This window comes from Gobio gobio (genome assembly GCF_949357685.1).
Source record: "Gobio gobio genome assembly, chromosome: 4".
Lineage (NCBI taxonomy): Eukaryota > Metazoa > Chordata > Actinopteri > Cypriniformes > Gobionidae > Gobio > Gobio gobio.
Window position 1 is genome coordinate 45,835,024 of NC_137100.1, and position 22,484 is coordinate 45,857,507.

Consider the following 22,484-nt stretch of genomic DNA (forward strand, 5'->3'; position numbering starts at 1 on the left):
AGTACGCTCCATGTGAAATGCATCTGCATTACATTGTGTTTGCACTGTTAGCTATGATGAAAGCGTTCATTAGTGTGCAGAAATTGAAATGCGATAACAAAATGCATTCCTGCGCTCAACAATTCTGTGTTCGGCTGCAATGCTCATTACTGCAACCTTTCATGCCACAATCCAAATAATGCCATAGATCTGAATATAATGCTATAATCAAATCTTTTCACGATTAGTTAACCTTGAGAGCTGTAATAGTAAAAAACGTGCTAAAGGTTTTTGAGGGAGTTAAACATGTAATATTTAGCTGTTTCATATGCAAAGATGTTAGCCAATCACAGCAGTGGGTGTTTACACTGAAGTCTCACAGCAGACACACCCTTTCAAACAGAGCATTCAAATCAGAGGTCTAAAATCAGAGTAGGAAAAATGCCTTTTATTTCTAAATTATGACAATTTTTTATGTAAAAATCATACTAACATAATAAGTGTACACTAGGAAACATTATACAATAATAAAATAATGCAGTTCATGACCCCTTTAAAAGATTTTAGCTTTTTTTAAATCATCCAGTATCTTATGCAGTATTGCTTCTCATGTAAATGTATCTTGTTTTAAGGATTTTTAAAGGAAAACCAATTAAAAGATTAATGAAGTAATAATGTAATTTATTAATTCACTTAATAACTAGGCCCTAATTCAGATATTCAACATTCATTAAAAATTGTCCCCTGCATATTTACATTTGGTGCATCGTGATTGGGTTACAAGACGCACTGCACATTTGCCTTTTATACCAATTCACCAAATTTGAATATGTGCATATTTAATTTGTACAAATAAGATGTTAAGTGCTTCAGTGGTAGAGAAACTTTTCGCTGAAAAATGGCTTTGGTTTTGGTCTTTTCCTGTAATATTGTGGCTTTAGAGCACTTGCTATATAGTGTGTGAGACGTGAATTATTTTTAAGATGCTTTTTGTCATTTTTGGAGCATGTCAAATATGTTTGGAACAATATGAGGGTGAGTAAATAAAGGCAGAACATTCATCTGTACATGTAGATTAACCACATTCTCTGTGTGTGATAGTGTTCATTACTTCACTCTGTTATGGATAGCCGTCCTCCATTACGAAGGCTCTGCATTTTTAATGGGGGGTTCCACTCTTGGGAGCTGGTGTCAAGAGTCTGTCTCTTCATATCTGTGTAGTAGCTAGATTTATGTGTGGCACGTCTGTGACTGTGTATGTTTCTGAGACTTGGGTCTACTTGACATTTTCATACCAGTAAATTCCGTCCCTCATAGAGTGACACTTACAACTGCTCTCTCGGTCTCGTTCTCTCACGCTCTCTCACTCTGCCTTCCCCTTCTTCACTTAGGGAGGAAAAACGGAGAGCATGACAAAAACTATGACACGTTGGACCTACCCAAGCGCACAGAACCCACTAAAGGTACGTCTTTCTTTGACACCACCGAATTATTACATCTTTAAGCTGTCAGTCTTCTGAAAAAGGGACAGGAAAAGACCCGACTCTTTGGTCTCTCTCAAAAAGAGAGAAATCTAGTCATGGAAGGTGGCAGGTGAATTGCTTTGAGGAAGTCAATTTCAGTAAGATACAATCTAAAAATAGCACAAACTGTATGGACAACATGCTGTTAGACTGCCGAGGGTTGTTCTACACAGAATTGTGAGAAATGAAGCTCTTTCCTAAAACCTAGTTAGCTGCCTACTGAGGCAGTATTCTAAGGCATCACAGACACACTACTGTGAAATCTGTTTTAAAAGTTGTGCATCTTAATGATAACTTGTTTTAACAAATATACTGTAAAAGCAATCCCAGAATGCATCATGACAAGCTCAGTGATGAAACAAATCTAAGATGGCAAACGAGATGAGAGAAATGCACTACCATTCAAAAGTGACAGTAAAGACATTTACAATGTTACAAAAGATTTCTATTTCAAATAAATGCTGTTCTTTTGAACTTTCTATATGAATTACCATTAAAAGAATAAACTTTTTTATTTTTAGCATTGTGCCATTATAGATTTCAAAATGCCACCCGATGGAGTTTTGGTTCCTTGCCACTGTCGCCTTTGGCTTGCTCAGTTGGGGACACTACATTTTCAACTAAATATCCAAATAAATCTAATTAGTAAACTAAATTAACTATATAAACTCAATTACTGATCTGACCACACTGTCACCGTATGATAATTGAAATGAGCTGATGACATCACTGTTTTCTCCAGAGCGGCTGTACAGCCGAATCATATTCTGTTGCATTATTTTCCTGTTTAACACTATGAAGCTGCTTTGAAACAATCTGCATTGTAAAAAGTGCTATATAAATAAAGTTGACTTGACTTGACTATAGCATCAGAGACATTTTAGAATTTCTGTCAAGCATTAATTTGACGAGTTATTATGTAATTTGTTGATGTTTATGTGTTATTTCTTTAATGTTTGTTTAATATTAGTTTAATGAAGCCTTTGGTGCTGACATGGCATTAAAGAACTATAAATTACGAAAACAACATATATTGTGCTAGAGCTGCTGCGGATTCACTTATAAGGTTCCAAGACTGGTAGGATGCTGCCTTTGCTGGCAGTATAGGCAGTGAGCTTACTAGGTTTTAAAGCAGAGCTTTTGTCTGCACAAAGTGCATTGAGTGCACATCAGCATACTGAGATCCTCTGGGGATCCCAGGTATCAGGTAACAATACTCTTCTGCATCTGCCTTTTATCATTATGACAAACACAGCCATTATTCTCAGTGGCAGATTGCTAAATAGACGATGTATTTTAGTGCGACTGATATCCCTGACCAAGTTCATCCAGGTAGAATGAGGCTGGTTTACCCCCAGAAACACGCCAGATTGAAACCGTTCTGGTTTAAACCATCTGTGTGTGAGAGAGATATTCAGACCTTTAGCTTGTAATTGTCTGCAAATTAATCACAAGGGATGCAGGTTAAGAGAGAATTTAGACAAGATGTGTTGCAATGCAGTCGAACAGAACAGGGGTCTCGAGACTAGACTTCCTGTCTTAAAAACCCCGAAAAACAGCAGTCTGTGTGGCAATGGCCGAAGATATCCGTCTGTATTTACACCCCCTCAACAGTCATTAGGGAGCCACTCAATACCTCTTTCCTTCTGACAGACTGATCTAGGATCATTTTACCTTTGAGCTCCACTTAGTGGGAGAGGGACATTTTTTATTGAGGCTCATTTTTTATGTATTACTATAGATGAGCCACAAAGAGGGATGAAAAAATGTACCATTTTTAGATGACCTGATTTTTTTCTATGAGTATGTGGGGGAGATATTTTCATGTGAAGACATTCCATTAAAGAAGAGAAATAATGTTTACTGATCTCCCACTCATGAGAGGACCATCATTTGTGTATTGTATCGGGTTATAAAAGAGAAAGATGAGGGTGAATGAATAAAAAGAAATAATGTGAAATCAAATGTAGTCATCAAGCTTTAGTAGAGAGGTCCTTATGTGTTTGTTGGTGGAATGTTTTGTTTGCCAGAGGAAGAACAATAGCTCATGGGCAGACCCACAAGAAATCTGCAGAGTTTGCCACATTTTGCTGCAGAGATTTTTTGGTCTTGCTTTAATTCATGAGTTGTATATCAGAGTTGGGCCCCATTTTATATTAGGTGGCCTTAAATACTTACATCAAAAAATAAGTACAATGTACTTTTTGTGTTCATATTGTATTGCAAAACCCGTTTTCCTGATATTGAGGTGGGATACGGGTAAAGTTAGTGACAGGTGTGGCGGCATGGGTAAGTTAAAGGGTAGGGTTAGGTGTAAGGGAAGGGTCAGCAGTGTAAGTTCAAATGTAATTACAGAAATAAATTACAGATGTAATTACATGCAGGTGTTTTTAAAAATGTAAGTATAATGTAAAAACGTGTACACAATAAGTGCATTGTATCAAATGCTTAATTAAAAATGTTAGTACAAGTTAAGGCCACCTAATATAAAGTGGGTCCCAGATTTGTAACTGAGAAATGGAAAATAAAACTAAAAGTCTAAAACTATGTTTCAGACACTTTGGGTCTGTAAGGTTTTGCTTTAAATTGATCAATAGTGACAGTAAAGAATAATTGACAACGGGCCATTGAATTATTAGAAAAAATAATGCACACCCAAAATGGTAATGCGTGAAGCAGAGTGGCTGTTACTAGAGGTCTGCTACCTCAAAGGTTCCGGTCGGGTTTGGGTTTGTAGCTAAAGAAAAAATATATACAAACACACACATACATGCACTGTATATAGATTTGCGAATGTGCTCCTGCTCTCACGCGCTCTTTCGGTCACAACACGGCAGCAGCGAGATAACTTCAGTGCAGCTGGACTAACGTTTAATCAGAGAACGGCGCTGAAACCATCAACTGTCGACGTCAATGTCTTCCTTCATAACTCGTACTGTATAATATATTTGTGCAAATAGTTGTGCAATACTTTCCTCAAACTCTCTTTTGAAGTTCGACGTTTGTTAACCAAGAGGTATTTATGTTATGGCCGCTGTGCTTTGATGAAACTGCGTTTTGCTTTCATATATTTGATTGACTGCTGCATGCAATCCTGAAAAAAAGTTATTTGTTGTAAGAAACCGATTTTGGGTTTGGGTCAGGTTCAGTTTTACTTTTTAACCAGTTACCAGACCTCAAGACATTAAGATGTTTTATTTAGTGCTGGGAATCGATTAAAAAAATTAACTAATTAATCACATTTTTTTCTGTAATTAATCGCGATTAATTGCAAGTTTTTAATATTTTTAGTTTTTAATATTTTGATATTGTAATAATTTCAGTTACTCTCCAAATTAATGTAGAAACAATTTAAAGACAGTATATTTTAAATATGTGTTGTAATGGCATCTTTTTATGAATGAAGGCCAGTATCACTGATACTAATGTACTCTATGAAACATTAATGACGTTACATTACAGTATAACTGAAAGCTCCCAATTTCAACATTTATTAGGCTTTAAAAAAACAACTTTTAATTTAAGTGAACTTAAAACAATCTTTACATAAACCCATTATAATAAATGTAATTTTTACCTGTGGCCTTCCCTGTTAGACATATACAGAAATTTAATAGTTATCAAACACCTTTCTTAACTGCATAAATAATAAATGAAATATAGATTAATCATCATTAAAGCTACAATTTTTTCTGTTCCCGTTGTTCTTTGATGAACATTAATGACAGGCATCATCAGTGCTACTGTCACTTTCAGAACGGCCGCTGACGAACATGACGCGGATCTCACGCGCTGTCCCGCGCATCTCATTTCCTCACAACTCTTTAAGTTCATTTAAGACGTTATTTAACTAATTTAAGACTCCTAATATGAGAATACTCAAAATTCTCTGTGTTGTTGTTATTGTTTGTTCAAGAGCAAAAGAGAACTCGATGTGAGCAGGAGATTGACGCGAGTCTGTCTGTGCGTTGTGTGTGTGTGTGTGTGTGTGTGTGTGTGTGTGTGTGTGTGTGTGTGTGTGTGTGTGTGTGTGTGTGTGTGTGTGTGTGTGTGTCTCTCGATTAGCTGACATGAGACGCAGCCACACAGACAGGACATTGACATATAGCGCGTTCTCTTGTGTCTTGTCGCGCTTGGAAGCATTTACATGAATAGGAGCGTGATCATGTAACGCTAGGCAAAAATGGATATAAAAATGGACGCTGCGTTATTTGCGTTAAATATTATTAATGCGTTAAGCTGAAAAAATGAATCGCCCGCGTTAACGCGTTAATTTGCCCAGCCCTAGTTTTATTTCAAGAGATTTATAAGGTTTTTGTCCTTAAAATTGTGTTGTGACTTGAGACTTATCTCAGCCTCAGTTGCTGGTTCCAAAATGTCATATTAGAGCTAGTAACGGAGGCTTGAGCCACTGATATGCAGACTAATGCAGTTATTAGAGAGAGAGATTAAGCATGTGAATTACCTGTGCAGCTCTCAACTGTGTTTGGCAGCAGCATCTCTACTAATAATGAAGCTGTAAGTTTAACTGCTTCAAGAACAGCGACGTTACTGCATCGCTACTGAGAAATATCATGTAGCTTTTCAGTTGCGAAACTATTTTACTGATAAAGTGCACGTGACGTTTCTGTGCATGTTAATGTTTTCGTCTGTGAGTCTGTATTCTATGTGTGTGCGCGTTTGTATGAGAGAGAGTGTGCTTTCCATAGATAATCAAACATATTTTGTAGGGAAAACATGGAAATATTTTGTCATTTGTATCCTATTGTTTGTTATATCTACTGAATTTGCTTGTTCAATGTCTTTGTGGATTTCACAATATTATGGTAGTGTACGCTACACATTTTTAGGTTTAAAACATTTTAGTACATCTTGACTCCATAGGTGTTGCAATCCTGCGGAAATCTGCAATTCTCTGTGGACACCGATTCTGTGAGAGCCTGCTCAAAGGTTTGTGTGTCCGTGTTAGAATGTGCTGACTATTGCAGAACTCAACAAAGCCATGTTTGTTTTTCAGTGTGAGTCTAGTGGTGTGTGTGTGTTTTCACTTTTCTCACACAGCTTTGAGGCTAGTCGACCTTCCAGAGACACACAGTCATGTGTTAGTTTGTAAATATTTCAAGGGGCCTTGTTTTCGCAGAACGTTTGTGATTGAGTGTTTCACAAAGTAAATAATAGATGCAGGTCAGGAGATTCAAGGATCAATTTCAGTTCAAAGTCAATAGCATCTTCAAGTCTCACTTCAAATAGCCTCTATCCCATAAAATGCAAAATGGGGATTATTCTAGATTACAATTAATTTTGGTGGTTTATCAATGTAAGCTGATTTTACCTTTTTTAGCAAGTCAAGCAAGCATACGAACTTTAGAAAATATATTTTGTTCTCTTTTGTGCCACAAGTTTTACCTTAAGTAAAGTATAGTTCAGATGATACATAAATGAAAAACACCCACTACTCATCCACTTCATGCAGTTTTTGAAGCGTTAATAATGTCCTTTCATCACACCTATTATATTCTGTAAAAATCATTCTGAAACAGAATTTATTTATAGGCATCTGAGTGCACTGGGCTTTGTGTTATGCTGCGTTCACACCAAATGCAGATAGAGCGTCAGGAGCGAGTGATTTCAATGTTAAGTCAATGGAAAGGCGCGTTGACGCGCGTCTGGAGGTCCCGCGGCGCGATAGACACGAATTTAGCGTTGACGCGCTATGCGCGAGTGGTGCTTTTTGTGCATTCACATGTTTGAAGCAAATTCGCGTCTGAAGCCCGAGTTGAAAAATCTGAACTTTGGCGTCAATTCGCACCGCGTTAACCAATCAGGAGCCTGCTTGCTGCTGTCACGTGGTAAAGTGACATGATGAGAAACCCTGCATAATTTAAAAATACTACTATTGTGTCACAAAATGTAGTTTTAAGACTTTTTCAGGTGAGAATGTAGTTGTTTAAAGCTCAAATCTGTGGTTTATTTATAAAGAGAGTGCCTATTTAAAAAAAATTATCTTGTGTTTGTGGAGATGTGCGATCCAGGCGATCACCGGGCGCTCAGCGCTCATAAACCCCGGCGAGAGCAGCCTTTCCTCGGCTAGTCCTTCTGACGTTTGCCGCTGGCTGTGATGCCCTGTAGTGGTTCGTCTTGTGTGGATCTAACGGGCGATTTTTGGTGTCATGAATCTATAATTTGCTGTCTGACAAATCATTTTGACTGAGGGCAAAGAGAAGTTTCATAACTTTACTTTTTAAGGATATTTAAATATACGTGCAGTGAAGATAATATAGGAGTTGCCTGGACCACATTTGTGTGACTATTAATGTTTAATATATATTTTTAATGAAAATGAAAAGAGGCAGAGTGGTGTTTTATGACATATTTCTCCTGGAGCGCCTTGAACGTGCGTCTATTTCGCTTCAAATGGTCAATTTATACACGTGTCCAATTCACCGTGGACGCACGAATCGATTCAAAATGTTCACGCCTGTTCACAACTAGACGCGATTTTGACACTCTATTCGCGTTTGGTTTGAACGCAGCATTAGACATAAGATATAAACCTCACTTGTTTGAACTGGAAAAAGTAATGAATACACAAGGATTCACATTTTTCCATGAAAATACAATTGGGGTTGAGAAAAGGCAGGAGATCAGATGAATAGTAAGTCTGATGTGATGTCAGATGGAGATTAATATGCAATAAAAAGAACAGGGTACAGTTTACTCTGCATTGGGATTACATCTATTCTGAGCCTCTCTCTCTCCGTATGATGTATCCATACATCATAACCCTGTGCTTGAGAGGCTGCTGTGACAGTTTAGAGTATTTGGTCGCTTATAGCTAATCCTAAAACACACAGCCATTGTTTATTCACTGAGCATCTTTGTTGCGTTTTATGCCTCAAGCATTTGGATTCAGAGAGGACCTGTTGGAAAACTACACGCCATTAAGAAATAAAGGCTTCGTTCTTACCATATGGGAAAAGAGACGGGAGAGAACTAATTAAGGATTCTGAGGGAGATGAGACTGACAACGAGGGCACAATGGGTCTTTTCCAAAACACTGTGAGCTCACTACCTACTGTCTAGTGTCTACATAGGCAGCTGACTTCTGAGGCTGTATCCTAATAGTGTTGGAACCTGTTAAAATGTGTTATTATTATATTGTTTATTAGATATAATATAATACATTTTGTATTGTTTTTATAAAATGTTTTGAATTTTTATAAATTATTAACTTTTTTTTTTCAACAAGCTTGTTGCAATGATTTGAGTCATTTCAGTAGGAATGCATGACATCAGGAATTTCGCATGAGCCCGAAAGATTCCCATGCAGATTTCACAACAGGTTCAAGTTGGTCACATGGATTCATTACATTGACCAACAGAAAGCTGCTTGATTTGAAAGTGACTCCTGTATGAGCTGTGCTTCATACATCACTACACTATTGAAAGTAGACACACTGTAATCAAAAATATTGTTGGTTTAACTTAAAGTAAGTTACCTGGTTGCCTTAAAAATTTTAGTTCATTGAAATAAAAAAGTTGAGTTAATACAATGAAGGAGATTGGTTTAATAAATAGAAACTCTAAATATTATGTTATCTGAACCACAGTAATTATCTAAGTTGATTTTGACAAAAGATAAAAAGTTGTTATAACAATTCATGAAAATGCATGTCCAGTATGAGTGTGCCTATGATCCTTTTAAAGCAGTTCACTAAATTTTGGAGCAGAGTTAATGAGTGCATGTTCTGTTGTGTTAACTGAAATGGCATTTACTATGCCAGAGGTCACAGAAGGTGACTAATATGTCTATTGTGAAGGTGACTTTTAATACGGCTATTGTTTCTTAGCTCTTAATTTGAACAATGCAATGAAGCCATTGCTGTATTTCAAAAAACCACCTTAATGGAGTCTTGTGAGAGATGAAGACACTATGAATTAATTACTTGTCATTTTCCCCTTTCTCTGGCTTATTCCGTTTTTAGCCCTCTGATTCTCATAACATGGTAACATCAGGTGGAGGGAATGATGATAAATCGTGTTTACTGCGTTCTGCTGTGGTTCCTCCTGCCCCTGAGCAGCACGCTTTACACAGTCTCCAACTTGTTTGTAGATGAAACCTCTAAAATGAAAACCTAAGCTCTATTCCAAACACTATTGAGCTGAATTGCGGTCTTCTATTTAGGTAGCTATGCAAAGGCAGTTTTGGGAGAAGCTCACATGAAGCGCAAGGGTGACATGACTTACAATTGATTACAAATATTTTTGATGTTAGCATTTTGCAAAGGTAATGACTATAATTATCGTAAATACACTGGACAAACAAAAATTGAGTAAAATAGTCAAATTTGAGTTATAATAAAGTAGATGCTTTATAGATGCATGAATGAAAGCATATTTACACCTTCAATGGATTTTGTTTTCATGTTCATAATCATGTACACTGTAAAAAAATATTTTTAGAGGTTGTACATCAAAAAAAGATTATTTGATTACGTTTTACAAGAAAATACTATTTCAGTTTTTCTAACTCAGAATTGCATGATTAATTCAATGTGTTGCTTGCCGCTTCTTTATAATTAGGGGCCAAGCACCGAAGGTGCAAAGGCACCTATTGAAACAGTTAGACTTATTATTATTATTCCGCCATTGAAGTCTATGGCAGCCCATAGAACTGTTTGCGGGAAAGTTATGGAATTTGGCACACAGATAGAGGACTGGCCCAACATTAACCACACCAATTTTGGAGTCTCTAAAAACTATCCCTCTAGCGCCACCACCTGTCCAAAGTTTCACTCATGTTTATGCTAATAACTTCTGAACCCTTATGGCTAGAAACAAATTGATTCCTTGGCTCAAACCGAGTCGTTTGCATCTTCTGACGTCATTTTCCGTCATGAAAATGTTCCCGCCTTTTTGAATTTTCAGGAAAAACCTACTTTTTCTAACTCCTCCTAGGCCGTTGCTCTGATTTTCACAAAAATTTAACCAGATCTTCAGACCATGCTGACAAAAATGTATGGAATTCAAGTTGATTCGTCAATTTTTTTTCGATAAACACGCGAGCAAATTTTACGTAGCTGTTGCGAAAATACACTTAAGGCTATATCTCCGCAACGTTTTATCGTATTCAAACCTGCATGACCTGAGTCAACGTACAGTGTTTCGGCACAGCGCCACCTACACAAAATTGCTATTTTTGCTTATAACTTCTGAACCGTTTGTCCAAAAATCATAAAAGTCTCGTTAGATTCGGGACGTCATGCCGAGTTGACTGATATCCAATTTTACCATATCGGCCATTTTGGCTGTAGGCCATTTTGAATTATGTGCTAAAATGCTGTATTTTATGAACACATGAACGGATTTTTATGAAACTCGGTATGGGTCATCAGCACAATGTCCTGAAGGAGCCTGAGAAGTTTCGAAACAGCGCCACCTAGTGGAGAGTTTTGTCCCCAAATTCTTATAACTCTGGGTGTGGTTGACTTATTTTCATGCAAGTAACTTTTTTTGTCTCCTGAATCCTTGCCGAGTCCTACGATATCAGACTTGCCAGGTTTTGGCGTATGGTCTGTGCAGCGTGGTAATTTGGCGCTTTTAAAATGTTAGCTGATATCTTCGAAACCGCTAGTCCGATTGAGACGAAACCAGCGTCAGAAGTTCGGAAACATAGGTCGATAGCAACATGTCAATGCCCAAATGTCAAAATATTGATAGTAAGGGGTAGTCAAATCCAATCAAAGTCAGGTGTCAGTAATTTTTTACGCGTTTTTTTCATATAAATGTCTATAACTCCAAAACGAAATTAGATATTTTCACTAAAATTGACACACATGTGTATGGGCTCACTCCGAGGACACATACAAAAAATGGTAGGATTGTGCTTCTTGGTGGCGCTATAATAGAACAAAACATGAAATTCCCATAGACTACAATGCATTTTCAGCCTTTTTGCCTAAAATCATCTTAAAATATGTTTAATTGCTCATTGCTGCCGTTTATCTGACACTCCCAGCCATTTTGGCATGTCTTGTCTTCTTATTTGCGCTTGGCCCCGGTATTGCTGCTTGTAGCTATATTTATTTGTGAAATTCACTAGCATTTTTCTGAGAAAAAAATTGTTTAAAAATAAATCATACACCAAATTGTTTAAATGAAAATGTTCCACCTGCATGCTTTCCATAGGACTAAAGACTTGAAATGCACTGTTTCAGCATTTAGCACCTGAATTGTTAAAAGTTGCTTAGTGCCAACTCAGCAGCTTCTAATAAATTCATGCTTTGTGTATTTGCCTGTTGATTAGACTGTAATACCTTTTAGAGCTCCCAGTTCTAAGACTTTTTAATTATAGAGATTAATCTTTTATTTCTTTGTAGACTCACAGCATACCAGTGGTTTCTTGTACATTTACATTTGATTAGTTCTCCCAAGGTTATGCAACACATACAGGCAACACGCTTCCTTAGTCTTCTCCTGAAGAGACATGTGTGCCTTTCATTGCATTGCTCCCTATCTCATTTAATTTGTCTCTGTTGCCTGTTGACAGCTCACCCGGTGTAGAGATTTACGTGTTCTTCAAACAGAGCTGAGCGCCACAGACCGCTCACTTATGAACAGAATCTTCCCCTCATGCCTGGCGGCTGTGTTGTTGAACCCTCCATTGAATTTAGAGAGCTTCTTAACAACAGGAACACCATTCTTAATTGGGATGTTTTACAGCAATCTACACTTGAGAAATCCATTTGTGTTATCCGTTCAAGTCCTCCATTAGGAAACTGTCTCTGCTGGGATTAGATATTCTGCTCTAAAACTGAAGCTGCCATATTTTTCACTGATGTTTTGTTAATGAACTCCAGCTCTCTACCGATGTCCCTGTTTATCAGAGCTGTGCATTTCACATTTATGCTGACATGCTTCATCTGGCCCTCGTTCTGTCAACACTGTCTTTCTCCCACATGCTGTGAGACGCCTCTGTAACTTTGAAATAAAACATTTTCCCTGACTTTTGCACTGCGGAAATACATTTTCTCATATCAGTATGACATATGTACTGATAACACAGTATTTCAGTCTTATTTTCCTGTAAAATATCTAAACGTCCTTTGTTTATTCATCTTTTTTATTTATCTTTTTTCTTATAAATTGCAACCTGTGTTGGCAATAAGCAATAAGATTTATTTTCACAGTATATATCTTGAAATAATTAAATATTTTATTCTCTTTATTTAATAATTGTATTATTCTTACCCCATTGGTTAGCATAAACTACATTCATTTGAGTAAAATGTATGCTTATAACAAGATTATTCTCTAAAAAACGAATCTTAATATGCAGTTTTGCTTGTCAAATAAATGTATCCCTTTTAAGGAAATGTTGATATGTTATTTGAAAACGAAATACTTTTTAGTATTAAGTATTATAGTATTCAGTATAATTTTTTGCAGTGTAAGGACCAGATTTACTAACCGCTTGCGTCATTGCAAACCCTCTTTTGGTGTTAAAAAACTACTGTCAGGATTTACTAAATTCATGCAGAGAAAAATTAGCGCTGAAAAGGCATGGACAGGGTTATTTTTGCGGCTGACCTTATTGCATATGCATTTTTTGGAGTTCCCATTTCAGACAAAATTTATGGGAGTATTTACAGGAATAATGCAAGGTGGTTTACTAAGGTTTGTGCTCGTCAATTTACGGGTATTTGCGCCATTATTTACAGCCCCGAAAAGCATGTCTTAAACCAGACGCTAATTTGCGCTGCTCTTGGTAGAATGAGTTGGTCATTATGGAAATTATCTGGCTGTGTCTGTGTTCTTTAATTTGTGCGTCAGCAGTAGATCGCGCACAGAACTTTCCACTCCCGTCTGTGCGTTTTTGGAATTGCGCTATCACGCCAATTTGCCCTGTTTAGTACATCTGGCCCTAAGTCTCAAATCTGAAAACTTGACTTTGGATTGGAATGGATTAAGTTAGTTTGAAAGCATTTGGATTGAAAAGGGACAAGTTGAATGCCTCATTATGGAGGAATGTCAGTGTAGCGTCAAGCTTCCATCCAGTATCTTCCTCCACCAATGTGGAATGTAGCAGCTAGATAATGTCTCAAACAGTTCTGTGTTAAAAATCACATACTCTTGATATGACACAAAGATGACTGCAGCTGCTCATCATCATAGCTGGAGACACACACTGAAATGCTTTCTTTAGTACTCATTAGGTGGTCTAATGTAGTTTAACAGTTACCCAGTTCTTCTCAAAGATAAAATATACACATATAGTGTATACAGTGTTCCTGGCAGCTTGCCTTTCATGTTCTGAGTTTGGGGTGATGAAAAAAATCTGAATTTTCTGGGTGTACGCCGGAGATGCCACCCATGGAGGTGCCAGTCTGTGAAAGAAAACTGGCAGTGGCATCCTGTCGCTTGCCAATCATTATCCCACCCGCTGATGACAATATTGATTCTATTGTCCCACAGCTCATAATCAACAAAAGACCAGCAGCTTTAATGTGGCATGGTGCTGAGAGGTGCGTACGAGATGCATGGAGAGATTGAGTATCAGTATGTTCTCAAAGCTTTTCTGGGCAGAAATGCTGATCTTTGAACTCTGTATTTGAATATGTAATTTGTGTATATGCAGGTTTGCGTCATTTGTATTACAGTGATGAGGAGGAAAGCAGATACAGTGGTTGCTTTGATTTTAAATTCAAAATTAAAATTTGATAATTGGAGGAACCTATGACCAAAAGGGGCATGGTGCCATTCCCTGTGTTGATGAAAGCTATTATCTTTGTGGCTGTGTTTACACTGGATTTGTTGTACACAACAGACTTTTTTGCGCATCCGTTCTGAGCCAATTCCAAATATGTTTTTAAATCAGATACATATCCGATATCTGGACATCCGACCAACGTCTCAACACATATATCCGATTCCCCTTTGAATTCCAAGCCACAACAAGGCAGGGGTGATACGTTTGCCGACAAGGAGAGCTTTTTAATGTTGTATTATGAAGCAGATGTGCCTGTATGCGCTCCTTCCCATCTTTTTTATTGAGGTGGAGACTTTATAAAGAAAATGATTTGCATGCGCACAGAAATATTCAGGAGCTTGTTTTCAAACTCTGTCCTGTGGGTTTTATAAATAAAACAGCTTCACTACTGAAAGCTACATTACTTTGATAACTTTGCTATAATTAAACCAACAAGCTTCACTATTAGGCTACTCACTCGCTCTCTCTCTCTCTTGTCAATTCATTCAAATTCATAAAAAAATTTAGGGGATTCATTAAAAAATGTAGCGGGGCACAACGCTTTTTTTGACTTTCTCAGTTTGTGTAAATCCACTTGTGGTTCAGATGATTTATTTTCCCCTGCATTAATTTCACACTTGTCTAGTACAATTATGTAGTTTTGTTTCATTAATACAGTGCATACTTTATTCTTGATTTACCCCGAAAGAAGTGAAATGTGACAACATTCCCCATAGGTGGGGTACATTGTAACATGTGAGGGGCACATTGTAACATGACCATATGACAGCTTAAATATTTTGTCAATAAAATACAATTATTAACTTTTTTTCAAATGAAATAATGGCATTTTTTAATAATTAAGAATAAACACATTTTTGAGTTTGACAACAAACACACCTCAAAACACAGCTATACAGCATAAAAAAATATAATAATTAAGCATTTCTGAACATTTACTCTCAGTCTTTATTCACCTTTTTCTCATGGTTTCTCAATAGAATTCATTAAAGTATAGAATTTAATAGCGTAGTTCTAGTTCTGGCTTGGCTTGCTCAGTTGGGGACACTACATTTTTCAACTGAATATCCAAATAAATCTAATTATTAAACTAAATTAACCATATAAAATTAATTACTGATTTAATTACTGTTCTAATGCCCACATTGTCACTGTATGATAATTGAATATGAGCTGATGACATCACCCTTTTCTCCAGAACGGCTATACGGCTGAATAAAATTCTGTTGCATTATTTTCCTGTGTAACACTGTGAAGCTGCTTTGAAACAATCTGCATTGTTAAAAGCGCTATATAAATAAAGTTGACTTGACTTGACTAATATACCCCTTTTCCACCAAGGCAGTGCTGGTGCTGGTGCTGTTTCGGAGCCAGAGCCTAGTTTCAAATCGGTTCTTTGTCTTTCCACACCCAAAGCACCAGCTCTAAACCAAGAAAAGTGGTTCTTAAAGGGTAACTTCAGTGATTTATCATTAAGCTTTGTATCAGTAGAAACCCCGTAGCATATTTAAAATAATATCAGATTTGTCTTATTTTAAATCAACACAAAAAAACCAGAGATGAAAAATTTACTTAATTAAGAAATGTACTTTTGCTATAAATAAATGTTCAGTGATATCTCATTTTGACGCAATTGTTTCGCTAAATAATGTTGATATGGCAACTAGTAAATACACTAAATTTTGTCATCCTGGCATGTGTGGAAAGTGTTAAACCATGCGTGTTACAACTAACCCCACGTTAGGTTGTGCCCTGCCCCCGCGCTCCCCTAATCTTACTTTATTTCACTTCAGAATTCTAGACGAGCCATAGATAAAATAACAAACAAAAGTTACCACTATTTTCCTGTCTCTATTCGTTCGGTCAGATTTTGCCATGACAGCTGTTATCGCGTCCATGCTGGCAAATATTCATGGCCACTCGACATAAAGTATATAAATAAATTTAATAGCACGGCTATTCAGAACCAGAGGGTCTATAATTGTCTACCAGAGGGTCTTTTCTTTTTTTAACTTGTGATTTGGACAGTTGTGAAAACAATTTAAATTTCTACCAATAAATAAGCACTATAGTAATGAAATATGTTCTTATGAATATCTAAAGCTTACTTGAATTTGGTCACAGAGCCTTTAAAGTCTATAAAATTTAAACTAACAAAACGTTTTGGTGCATTTCAAAGGAATTTAATGTTTTCGAAAGAAGTCTCTCATGCTCACAAAGGCTGCATTTATTAATCCTTGCTGAATTCAATTTCTTTAAACAAAACTTTTGAGGGATGAAATAGCACTAGGCTGAATTCAGAACAGCATACTAGCATACTACTCTTACTATTTCTGCCATATAACATGTAAATAAAAGTACATGTTTTTGTATGTTAGAATGCTGTTCTGAATTCAGCCCTAGTTTGATGGTAGCAGAAGCAGGGAACAATTGGGTTCAGGTGCACCTGATCAAGCTCTTCCAGCAGTGTTGTCACATCCCACTTTTTGGCCACTGGACTTGAGTCAGCGATGCAGAGTCAATTATGGTTTGAGTGAAGGCAGTGACGTGATCCCAGATCAGCCTAATATCTTGAAGAAGCCTGCAAATTGCACTTGCCAGAAGGCCACGGACAGCTTAATGATGGATGTAATAGATGATATGCATCATTATGCATATGTTATTGTTTGCGAAAACAAATCCGGCAGACAGCGTCTAATGGGTACGTGAGTTGTCCAGGTATAATGCATGTGAAAATGAGCCAGCCATTGTCCACTGTAAAACCTCATCAGTAAATGATTTGTTTGGGCTTGTTTTTCAATGTCTATTATTTACTAAATCCTATTAATAATAGTTATGTTTATTAGTATTGCTCTTCAATTATTGTACTCTATAGTCTGGCTGAGTAGATGAGGGCTTGTGCATAATATTGCCCAGCATCTGTACGTGATGCAGAAAACCATTCTTCACTGGCCTAATGGCTTAGGCAATAATTACAGTGCTGAATTCAACTACCGGGAGGGAATAGAGTGAGATTTACCCTCCCATCGGGGCCTTTGTGTGCTGCTTTTCAGCCAGAAGAGGATGTTTCTGTTTCTCAGATGCTTTACACACACACACACACACACACACATACTTGAATGCAATTAGACACAGATTACTAGGCAAACCGTCAGTGGCGTCTACACAAAGAGCTGCCAGCCTTTATTGTTTCCTGTTTTGCAAACATGCCATTTTATAAATGAACTTTTTAAAGTGAAAACTACTGTCATTTGCAAAATGCAGGAGCGAGAAGAGGAAGACAGCGCGTGTCTGAGGACTGGGCTTTGTTCCTGAGATTATAATTTGTGGCACACACTGGCCAGGTTTTTTTTCGTGCCAGTGAAGAATGAGGCGTCAGAGGACTTGTGGATGCGAGATGAAGAGCCAGGGAAAAAAGAAAAGATGTGGAGCATGTGAGAGAGAGAGAAACGGAGAGAGTGTGATTATTTATCATATGCTAGAGCATGGGATGGCAGGAAGGTGGGTCGTGAAGAATGGGATATGACATCAAGGCTGCAAAGGGACATCCTTCTCCAGGCAAAGCAGATCAGACACATCATCCGCTAGCGACATCCCAGCAATGACTCAAACAAGCCTAACAAAGACACTATGCAGCTAGAAAGAGAGAGAGAGTGAAAGCCAGAAAGTCTAAGAGAGACAGATAAACATATGAAGGTTGGTGGGGGAGGATTGCAAACAAGAAATTGGAATTTGCCTTGGAATTTGCAAGACTGCCACTGTTGCGTACACACAATTTAAACTGTTGCTCTGTTCCAAAGGTTAGCAAGCTGCCTACAGAGTCAGCATTTTAAGGCATCATTGGCACGCTTCCAATGCTGTTCCAAAAGTAAGCAACTTGATTATGCTGCCTCCTAAGATAGCTCTTTTTTTTCGAATTCTAAGGCAGCATAATACATGTATGTATCCTTCACAACAAAGTAATCCCAGAGTGCAGACATCCAAGTCATCTAAGATGGTGGAAAAGAGAAGAAATTATAAATAAATGTGATTTATAAATATGATTAAAGTTTAGCACCACACAGTATTTTTGATTAAATACTAATATTTATACTTACACTTTTTTTATATTCCATTCAATTATATTATAAACAAACAGTTTTTATGTATTTCTCAATCCTGAAAATGTGAAAATAGGTCAGTGTAATTAAAATTATTTATTTTACACAATACATTTGTGATATATTTTTAGTGTGGTAAGTCATTAGTTTAGCAGCATGCTAATGTCTGTCAAACTATTGACATCGATTGCAAGCCAAGTTTTGTTGCATAAGGAATTTCACGTGTGTGGTCCTGGTAAACCTTACGTTATGGGTTGTCTGTGGGCATGGCTCCTCAGCACGCAAGAATCTAATGTTTTGAGGTGTATGTGTGGGTTGTCTATCAACGCACCAGTTTTAAGCGATGATTGTTGTTTGAATTTTCTGGATTACAAACCACCATCAAAATTACAAGTTTAATTACATTCCAACCACAAACGATCTTCCACCTGCCGCATCCACACACTCATGATATAGCCTGGACTCCTTTATACAGACGTGACGTAATGACGCAAAGACAAATGGCAGAAGCTCGTATTTCCAGCCGAAAGCTACTAGTACTTCTCAAAATGTACGTGTGTGTGTGTGTGTGTGTGTGTGTGTGTGTGTGTGTGTGTGTGTGTGTGTGTGTGTGTGTGTGTGTGTGTGTGTGTGTGTGTGTGTGTGTGTGTGTGTGTGTGTGTGTGTGTGTGTGTGTGTGTGTGTGTGTGTGTGTGTGTGTGTGTGTGTGTGTGTGTGTGTGTGTGTGTGTGTGTGTGTGTGTGTGTGTGTGTGTGTGTGTGTGTGTGTGTGTGTGTGTGGCGCCATTCACAGCATCAAAAACTGATGCCATCCTGAGAATTCATAGCAGATTGTTCAAACAACGCTTAATTTTTGTCTTGTACCAATGAAACTCAGTGTTTATTTTAGTTCTGTGCGTATTGGCTGTCAGATGAAATAGAAGATTGAAGAACAATATTCTCAGTGGAAAAAAAACTGTGTATTTTCACAAAAACACAATCTACATCAGCCATGTGCTTTTAGCCTGTAGGCATCTCTCTTTCACTGATTTGACATCAGTATGTATAATGCCTCTGTCCTATTTAATCTGTTAGTTTTATTCGCTTTGTATTCACCGAGCAATTTGTACTTTTGTGATGCTAAGCATTTGAATTAATAGTGTCATTATCATGTGGTGCGTTCATAGCACCGGTGCTGTACCTCACAGCGTATCTCATGTTAAGTGCTTTTGCTGTGCGTTCTGCATGCCTTCTCTTTCTCCCTTCATTCTCAATGCATTGCACGAGCTGCCACTTGTGTCTGTGTCAAAGTTGAATGATCCAGAGCTCAAGGTGAACCCCGAAACAGTTTTTTAATGGTAAGATGGCTCTCACGATGTAACCTGTAAAATTCTGTTTTATTGTCCGTAGACAAGTTTTTTTCGAAGAAGGCTTTGGCACAGCTTGGTACGGCTCACTTTTGGACGCTGCGGTACAGCTTGGAATGGTTTGCTTAAATAGTACCACCTCGGTTGAGCTTCCAAGCGTGCCATACCGATACTAAAATGTGACGTGTAAACACTGCAGATCACTGATTGGTCAGGGAGAACCGTCACTAACAGCTACCACTACCGTCACTACCACTACCATTCCTGCTGGAAAAGCAAGCCGAGCCATGCCGAACCGTGTCGTACCAGGCAGTGAAAAAGTGAAGTGAGCTGAGCCTCTCAATTTAGCAACAACTGCCCATCTAGCGCTCCTTATATGTACCACAAAGGAGACTTGATTTTCAGTAGAGTTTAAGTAATTTAACTTTTAATAAGCATAAAAATACACATGCACACAAAAATTGGGTGAAATTTATTTTAAAAAATAATTTAAAAGTTTGGGGTAGCCATTTTTTCATGCTTTTATTCAGCTAGAATGCATTAATCAAAAGTGAAAATATTAAATTTTAAAAAAATGCGGTTCTATTTCAGTTCTATTCTATTTCCCTTTTAAAGGATCTTGGAGTAATCACTGTTAAATTTCAGCTTTGCTATCACAGGAATTATATTAAAAAAGAACAGTTACTTTAAATTGTAATAATAATGTTTTTACTGTTTAATCTAATAAATGCAGTCTTGGTTAGACTCAAAAATATATAAAATCTACCCCACACTTTTAAACAATAGTGTATAGTCTGCAATTCTCTTGTCTTGGATGAGGGTATTTTCCCCACAGTTTTACCATTGCTCACCTGTGTAGGATACATGGGAAGCTGCCTTATCTGACCAAAATGAGGCTTTTGAAGGCAGCATAATGTTACAGCTCAACTTTTCAAACAGCTTTCACATCCAAAGTGCACCTCTGATGCCTTAATATGCTATCTAGGTAGACAGCTTAGTAGGTTTTGGATCAGAGCTAAATGAAGCAATGCTTGTCTCTCTTCTTGTTTACTCTTGTTTCTCTCTCTCTCTCTTTCTCTCTCTCTCTCTCTCTCTCTCTCTCTCTCTCTCTCTCTCTCTCTCTCTCTCTCTGTCTCTCTCTCTCTCTCTCTCTCTCTCTCTCTCTCTTTGTTTTTTTTAAAGGGGACTTATTATGGCCCTTTTTAAAAGATGTACAATTAGTCTCTGATGTCCCCAGAGTGTGTATGTGATATAGCATGTTAAAACTGACATTTTTTGGGGGTGTAAAAGTGAATTTTGCATAATAGGTCCCCTTTAAAGTTTATTAATGAATAGATTTGCTAGTGTAGACGGTTGGTTGCCTGGGTGATTGAAGCGATGGCTGTTTTGAAGTGCTGGTGTGCGATCTCCTCTGCCTACTTCAGCTCTATTGTTGAATTTTATTCACATAGCAGCTTATTTCAATGTCTCATCCTACCCTATTCAGTCACACACCTCTACCCTGGGCTATCCAACTTGTATTGTTTGAAGAAGAGGCAGGGTTAATTATGGACTTTATCTGACCTCTAGATCTTTCGTAATTCAATAATGCAATTCAATTTCCTCTTGCTCGCACCAATATCTCAATGAATCTCTCAGAATCAGTTTAGCAGCTGAGCTGCCTTTATTTTGGTCCATGGAAGATTGATCAAGGTTTTGACAAATTCAAGCACATTAGTTGACCACTGGAAAATATGAGATTAAGGATATCTTGATTCTCGATATTCTAGAAGATTCTCATGCCAGTGTCTACTCTATCACCATCCCCGGATATAAACATGGATTACTATAATGACGTTCAACCATTCTCTCCAAAATGCAATTTTTTAACCAAGTCTTTAATAGCCACTCAAAACATTTCACAGCTGTTAAAAATCTATTCTTGGCAAGCTTTGTGCCTCAAATAAACATTGAGTTTAAAGGCCCATCGAGTTTAAAACCCATAGGAACCTAGAGAAATAATGTGAAGTGCATTATTGCTGTCCATACTGAAGCAAGTCAGCCCTGGTAAGGATAGTATCTTCTAGTTCAACACTGAAATCTCAACATTGTTTACATAAAAAAGTAATTCAATCTGGGTTTAAAGGATGAAGTTGAAGGATGGGGTGAAGGTAGTGGATGAATAGAGAGGGAAAATCTCATAATGAAGGCGGTTTGAAGACTGACACTCCACATAATACAAGTCATTGAGGACAAGCAAAGCAAAAAGACCTCCTCGGGTGAGTAGTGACAAGCTGGTCTCAGCAGCAGGTCTGGTCTGGGATGTCACGGTGAGATTTGGCCAGCCAGAGAACAGAGGAGAGAGGGAGAAGACACTTTTAGGAATGAACCAAACATTTTAAGAGCTGGCCAAAGGCTCTCAATCTATAAAGAAGCATTTCCAGAGGAAATCAAATATTAGACAGGCTTGTCCATTCTGTTTCAGTGGCCTGCGGAGGGATGTGAGGTTCAGAATGAAAAAGAAAAGAAAGGTGCTTTGTTGGTGCATCCTATTCCCTGCAGACTACCCTACTTCCTGTCTCCACAGGCAGCCCGAATGAGCATGGATGCTGTGATGTTGACTGTAAGCCATTACCACCTTCCTTTTGGTGCTGTCTGTTGGCATTTGAGTTTCCTACCACTTTGTTGATTCAACTTACAAGCATCACATAAAGCCTAAGTGTGGATTGGTAGACTGTCATTCAGGCTTGCCTGCAGTTGAATGGACTCATTTTCCCCATGGAGATGCC

At 37.7% G+C, this 22,484-nt stretch overlaps 1 protein-coding gene across 50 annotated transcripts in view; it reads left to right on the forward strand.

Moving 5' to 3' along the window:
- The window catches only part of arvcfb (ARVCF delta catenin family member b), a 275,297-nt gene that overhangs the window by 233,187 nt on the left and 19,626 nt on the right, over nt 1-22,484 (forward strand). For all 50 annotated transcript variants that reach the window (XM_079813825.1, XM_079813812.1, XM_079813792.1 and 47 more), the window contains one exon: nt 1,371-1,442. In XM_079813825.1, the coding sequence (XP_079669951.1) occupies nt 1,371-1,442 (72 nt within the window). The remainder of the gene's footprint in view (nt 1-1,370; nt 1,443-22,484) is intronic.